Here is a 7,189-nt window from a genome sequence, read left to right on the forward strand (position 1 = left end):
GAACAAATACTTTATATTTTCCAATACATTCCAAGATTTAAAGCTTTCGTGAGACGTTTAAAGCAGCACACTGGGTTTGATGAGCAGAGGGAGAAATCATTTGAATATCCAACAATTATAATATACACAGCACCTGTCACCCTGCCAAAATCTAGATTATCTATAGTCTTGAGAAATGTCATGAGGCCGAAGAAGACTATAATAATTTCCATCCAACTGACACTTTTCAACGCAGCAGAGCAGAAAACTGAAGTGAACTGAACTTCTACAAAAAAAAACTGCGCATGTGTGAATCGTCACAACATCTAATGTTCCTGAATGAATTGATGAGATGCGAAAATGGGGATGGCATAGGAAATTAAAGAAGGGACAGCAAGAGAAAAGACAGATAGATCCTCACAGAGCAACATTATTTATTCAAAGCTATAATTAATAAGGGCCGTTTCATCATTACCCACCGCCTGTGATGGCTTCAATATTTAATGTTACTCATGGGACTAAAATAGGACAACGTGATGCTTTTCCCATTATGGGTGAGCGAGTCAGTGACACAAGTTATGAAGTGAGATCCTTTTTTAAAAAAAGTTTACATGGCAGCACAGGAGATGAGTTTTAGATGCATGTGCTGACTCTTTCTGCGCTGAAGTCTCTGCGCGTTCAGACGTAGAAGACAGTGACATGGCCGCGTCTTTTTAAAATGTCCAAATCCTTTGTCGTCCTGCTGATTTATACAAATCAAGAAGGAAAAACTGATGGAAACGTGTGTTTAAGAGTACGGGTGTGAAGTGAAGTGTGAGCATATTTGATGTGGGAGTACAGGGTGTAATAAGATGGGACTGAAAGACGGATCCAGACTGGATCAGATAATGATGAGTCCAGTTTTTATTAAACACTGATGTTTTGGTTTCATCCGCTCATCTCTTATGCTGTGCTGTTTTACAGATTATTTTTGCTTAAAGTTGGGAACAACAGCAGGTTGTATGTATATATACATATGTATATATATAGTATGTATATATATACAGTTTATTTTTATATAAGTGCATAAAGCAGACTAATGATAGAAGGTGAAAAGTTGTAATTAGCTGCCTCTTGGTGATTGTGGGTCAGAGGCAGCAGGTGGCAGCAGGATAATTACATTTGTGACAGTGTGGCAATTGAATTAATGCAAGCAAAACAACATAACAACTTTGTTATGCTCCAGTGAGCAATAACACACCAATCATAATCAGCAGCTGGGAGGCACAGGGAAATCTGTAGTGGATGCCAATGCAATCTATTACATTAGAAGGCAGCAACTTTTAACTTCGCTGTCACTGTTCTTATTTAATCTTTTGGATTCAGACTACTTTGTTCTCCGTTTAAACTTGCATAGAAATGGAAAAATCATCTTTGGTGCTAGCATGAATTTTGTTTTTCACTATTCAAAAAGGGGCCACTTCACCCAAAAAGTACAGTTGTTTTTTTCACTAATTTCCAGCGATAAATGTGTTCCACAACAACAGAGGACGTTGGGATTGAAATAAATAAATAAAATGGACAAAAAGTCGACGTCAGAGTCACTTCCTTCAAAGAAAATAAAAGCCCTACACTTACTCTGTTTTGGTCAAGTTTTATGAAAAAAATCAAATAAATAAATACATAAAAAAAGGTCAAATTTAATTTGATTCTGTAATAGAATGTGAATTAAACAAACACAGCAGCATCCTAATGATTTAAAGTTTATTCTTCATTTGACCAAGTGGAGGAAAAAAGTTTAGTTAGAATCTATGTATTTTATTTTTATTTTTTTTACATGAGTCAGAGTCATTGTATGTGCACACAATGGCCAATTCTGATTTTGAAACAATAATAATAATACAGCTGTCAAGTAAAGTGAGCACCACGCTGTGCCTCATTGCAACTGAGAAAAGGAGGAACGATTACTTCACTTTGAGGTACAGTCGACATGATGAGATATCGCTGTGACTGTGGAGTCTTTGAATCGGAGGACAAAGACACTGAACTAAAAATAGCATTCAATTCTTTGGAGTTCCTCCGTGTCTTTTTTTTCGATGAATATTTAGTTCAAGGTATAAAACCACTCCTAGACAAAATGAGGCACATAAAGAAATAGCAAGTACAGTACATTTATACAGTAGTTCTGTGCTGTTGTTAAATATTAGATGCATCCCTATTCCCAATTATCATTCATTTAAATGACTGTTCTGCTCTTGTGATCTAGCTTCCTCACTGCAGTGTGATCAGTTATTTGCATTTTCCACATTTTATATTAGAAAAGACTGCTGTTTATGTTTTAAGGCAACAAAATGAAAACAAAATATTCCACTTAATTATAAATTCAGTTGTATTTATTTTTTTCACTCAAACGTCAAGTTTTTTTGGGAAGAAAAAAATGTCAAGGAACAAACAAGTCTTCAATTCTTAAGCATTCAAAGGGCAACACAGAATATTAACAAGGTCACAGTGACCTTGACTTTCAGCTGCTCATATTAATTAGGTCCTCTTTGAATTCAGGTGGATGTTTGTGCCAGATGTAAATACAGAAACCAGTTCTGGACCTCACTCAGAATATCTGAATCCTCAGACTTTTAAATCACCAACTGCTAAATACAGATAAAGTCACTGTATGTGATTTCAACGTTGATGTATTTGACAGTATTAGCTCTGCATTCAAATCACTGTTAGACTCAAAAGGTTTCATCCCGGACTGAAATAAATCCAGTCCAGGTTTTGATCTTACCCTCTGATCTTGTGTTTGATGATCTGTGTTCATTCACTGACTTGTTTCTAAATTTGTTTTAGGGGCCATTCTCCACTCCACTGTGATATGGACTGAGGGTTTGTTTGTTTCATGTTAACAACAACAACAACAACAACCACAACAACCTGTAAGTGGTGCGTATAGATACTTAGAAACAGAATCAGTCAGAAAATGTGAGACGATCAAACAGTCCAGTGAGAAGCTCCTTATCCTGGCTGAGATCTCTGCTGAGCATGTACGGACTTAGCAATTGTGACAAAAAATGTCCGAACAAGACCACAAACAAAACCACATTAAAAGCTCGTTCGACGGAGGTCCTTCCTCAGTTGCTGAGGTTTGTGGGAGGTGTGTGTGTTTGTATCGTGTGGTCCACTGTTTCCGTGCTGTCTGCATCGACTGCCTGCTGCTGCTGCTGCTGCTCAGCCAGCATGTCTGTCAGCTTCAGCCTGAGCGTGGGATCCTTGGACACTGCTGACACCTGCAGGATAAAAGCAATACTGTAATAATGTGTTTGCCATTTGGTACCAACATTACATGAGACTGTACGGTCCAGTCAGTTTGTACTTTCTACAGCCCAACACTGAAAACTAATGTCCAGGGCTGCAACAAACGGTCATTTTCATAATTGATTAATCTGTACTTTATTTTCTCTATTTGTCAGAAAAATGTTGATCAAATGTCATTTTTCAAAATTGGAAATGATGATTTTCTCAGCTCAGATTGGCAAAGTGCCCCCCATGACCCTCATGTGCAAGATAAAGTGGTAGAAAATTGATGGATTGTTTGATTACCTTTTTCATCCACAAACCAAAATTATTACATTTTTAATGATTTCTTTGTTATATGGAGCAAAAAAACTGAAAATGTTGACATTTAAGAAGCTGAAACTATTGAAAAAAACAAAAAAAAAAACTGATCATCAAAATAGTTGAATCATTTAATTAGTCTTTTAGAGATATGTCTAGTTTTACAAGCTGTGATGTTAATGTTGCAGTCATTGTTTTCACTTATAGCAAAACACTTACAGGTGGAGGAGCTCCTCTCCTCCTCAGCAGGATGCCCTCAGCGAGTAGAGCTTTTCCAGTTTCCTCAAACAGAGCATGATCATCCAACTCGATGTGGCTCTTCAACTCTGTGTATTTGTCGACGAACCTGCATCATCAAACTGACCGTGAGCAAAACTTTTTAAAGATTCTGCGCACCAAACAGTTGGTGTGCACAACAGATTATGACACGACATAACCACACAATTTTATCTGTCCAAACGAAACGTACCTCTGACACGTAGATACAAAGGATGACTTGGTGAGATCAAGAGTCCGACCTGTGCCGTACTGCTCATAGAACTTCCTGAAAGACAGACAGACAGACAGCTGTGGGTGAGCAGAGCCTGTGGATCAATTACATGTCCAGAAGAGCTCAAGGAAAAATGGCAAATTTCACCAACACTGACTCACTGATGTCATGCTACACGTACATTGAGCAGTGCTGCAGCTTTTACTGTGTTAATATTATGCATTGGGGATAATTCGGCATCATCACATTTTAATTATAAATAATTATAGAATTATACTGAATAAATGATATGAATTGCCTAATTATAATTACAATTACTGTTACTTAAAATAATGAAATGGCAAATTTAATTGACATTCCATTACTGAAATTATGTCAGGAATCTTTTTTTTTTTTTTTTTTTTTTTAAATGATCCTTGCAAATCAGGCAAATGGGATTATTGGTGGCATAATGATTTTGAGTGTACAGACACTGTAGGAAACTAAGCAGCCTTTTTAGAGGCTCGAGTGCTTTTTCCCATTTTCCAAAAGTATCAGTTCATAAAAGTCTCAATTTTAGGGTGTTGAAAACTCCATGTATAGTGTGGATGCCAGGTGTAAGCTTCTTAAAACAAGCATTTAAATCGTAGTAGTTCACTTACGCTCTAACTTCATCCTCTCTGTAAAAGATATCGGGTACAGTTTCCTTGGCCTTGCCCCTGGGTCTGGCACTGTAAAGTGGCTTCCCATTAAGAGGATTCTTCTTAGGTGGAAAAGCCTGGTACACATCAAACCAGATGGGTTTCTCTGTCGGCTTTATGACTCCAGAGCGAATCAGGTTTCGAACCCTGCAATCAGAGGCCATCACACACTGTATGGTCAACTCTTACAGAGCAACAGTAACAGACACAGGCGCAGTCTTGCATACATACATATTATGTTATCACAAAAAAAAGAAGAACTGAGGAAGTTTCAGGTTCAGTTTCTGAAACTGAAATGACCCTAATCTGGAGGACAAAGTGGTAGAAGATGAGTGAGTGAATCTGTCAAATAAACAGAGATGTGTTTGTTTTGATTTCAGATTCAGAAAACTTTATTGGTCCCAGAAGGCCAATTCATCAGTAGCTTCCCATACACAATCATCCATTCTCCCATACACATGCAAACATACAACATGTCAAGGCACTGGGCGTCAAACAACAGGGACACAGGAAAGAAAATAGAAAAAGAAATGCGTAAAATTGACCCCAATCAGAGTTTAGTTGTCTAAGAGCTGAGGTAACAAAATATTTAGAGAATCTATTTGTTCCGGTCAGGGGCAAGAGAAACAAATGACTGAGGGGAGAAGCCAGGATGTGATCATGATCATTAATAATGTTTTTTGGCCTTTTTAACCACCCAATCTCCCCCAGTGATTTTGCCGCAGATATTTATAATGCTGCTGAGAGCATTTCTGTCCGGTCTGATTTTTTTTTATAAAGCTAGAGATGTGCATGCAATGATATTATGACTCAAACAAACACTTAAGTATATGCCTTTCTGCTTTGGGTTTGCCACAAACTTAGATCCAGACAGTGACTATGTTGCAGACAGTACAAAAAAGGCATTAGTTTCAATTCATCATGTTCTTATTGGAAAACAGTGTCTTTAAAAATACAACATTACACTTTGCACATCTATTTTCAGAGGCAGGTGCGTGGGAATGCAGCTACAGGACTCAAAACAGCAAACAAAACCCCCCACACATTTAGCCTGAAGGAGGTTTGTGCAAGAAAACCTTCCTGTAACAAATGTCAATGTATAAGCAGCAATACATTTATTTGTGCAAGTCAGACCATGTGAGAGGTCTCTTTTGTTTATTGTTTTGGAAAACAGTGGACACACATCTTAAAATAACGCCCTCAAAAAACGTATCTACCTTTATGGTTTCTAGCTAGTACGAGGAATAATCTACATTTTGTCTTTATGTATTTAGCTTTGGCGATATGTAAACTGCTCATGTTGATATTTCGGTGACTCATTGTGCAGCCCTTGCAGACACACTCCGGAACTAAAGGTGGCGCTAATGCGCCTAGCACACTTGTTTCCAACCGAGGTTAAAAACGCAGATGTTAACACATTTTTTTACGTTTGTTTCGAAATAAAACACATTAATTGCCTAAAGTGCGCAACAGCCGGTGTTGCCAGTTTTGGACCAATAAGACGTAGCGCTGTGTTGATGTAAACTAAATGTCATTTAATGGCGCTACTGCCATCATTACAGCCACAGTTGGTTGACTAACGTAAATTATTTTTGACACGTGAGACACATTTCTGGATGTTTCGGTTTGCCGAAACGTGTGTGTGTGTGTGTGTGTGTGTGTGTGTGTGTGACCTCATCAGCACAGTCTGGATAGCGTTTCAACAAAATTCTTTCAGAAGAACTGGGCTTTTGACGTAATGTCCCCCAGGACATCATGACTTTAGCTGATACAGCGCTGCTAATAGTCACTGTTAGCTGCCAAGCTAGCGAAAGGAACCAAATAATACAACGTTAAAATGCTGCTGTCTTACCGTTCGAATACTGTCCCCAGTTTCTCTAGTCTGCTGCCCGCCATTCCGTTTTTTAAATGGACAGACAGAGGTCAGCAGCAAGAACACTGTGCCATGGACATATCTACTGTCTTATGTCTTCTTCTTCTTCTGTGTGGCGAAGCGGTGGACTAGATGGAGCAGAGGCTAAATGCTGCCCTCCCCAGTTTTGAGTGTGGAAAGTGAAAGACATGACAACCGATAAGGTAAATATTAGCTCATACTCCACTGACTCTTAGGGATGTGAAAAGTCAATAAGCAAACATTTTAATTTTGTGATTTTTTTGTTTGTTTACTTGGGTGTACAGTTCAGGGGAATGGATGCTGAACAGGCTGTAAAAAGAGCTATCAACTGAAAGAAACTAGATCCGGAGGTATGATATCGGTGTAGTGCAAGAGAAAACAAAATTAAAGCAAAAGCAACGTAAGGAGGGAAGTAGAAATAGGCTTTGATTTCAATGAATCAAAAGTACAAGTTTGAGCAGGAGGGACTGGATGGTATCCAAATGACAAATGCACATGGAGCAGTAAAGACTGTGATACACGTTTTTCGATGGAGTGAAACAATTATCACACAGT

The 7,189-nt window shown here is 38.3% G+C and overlaps 1 protein-coding gene across 1 annotated transcript; it reads right to left on the reverse strand.

The window, feature by feature from the left end:
- Window positions 1-2,329: 2,329 nt before the first annotated feature.
- mrps23 (mitochondrial ribosomal protein S23) lies at window positions 2,330-6,749 on the reverse strand. Its single transcript, XM_058633201.1, has 5 exons — window positions 6,593-6,749; window positions 4,702-4,887; window positions 4,040-4,114; window positions 3,790-3,916; window positions 2,330-3,242 (listed from the first exon to the last, which is right to left on the reverse strand). The coding sequence occupies exons 1-5, from the start codon at window positions 6,634-6,636 to the stop codon at window positions 3,087-3,089; spliced, it is 588 nt and encodes a 195-aa protein (XP_058489184.1). The 5' UTR covers window positions 6,637-6,749; the 3' UTR covers window positions 2,330-3,086.
- Between the last annotated feature and the right edge of the window lie 440 nt (window positions 6,750-7,189).

The sequence above is a fragment of the Solea solea genome, chromosome 7, assembly GCF_958295425.1.
Source record: "Solea solea chromosome 7, fSolSol10.1, whole genome shotgun sequence".
In the NCBI taxonomy this organism is placed as follows: domain Eukaryota; kingdom Metazoa; phylum Chordata; class Actinopteri; order Pleuronectiformes; family Soleidae; genus Solea; species Solea solea.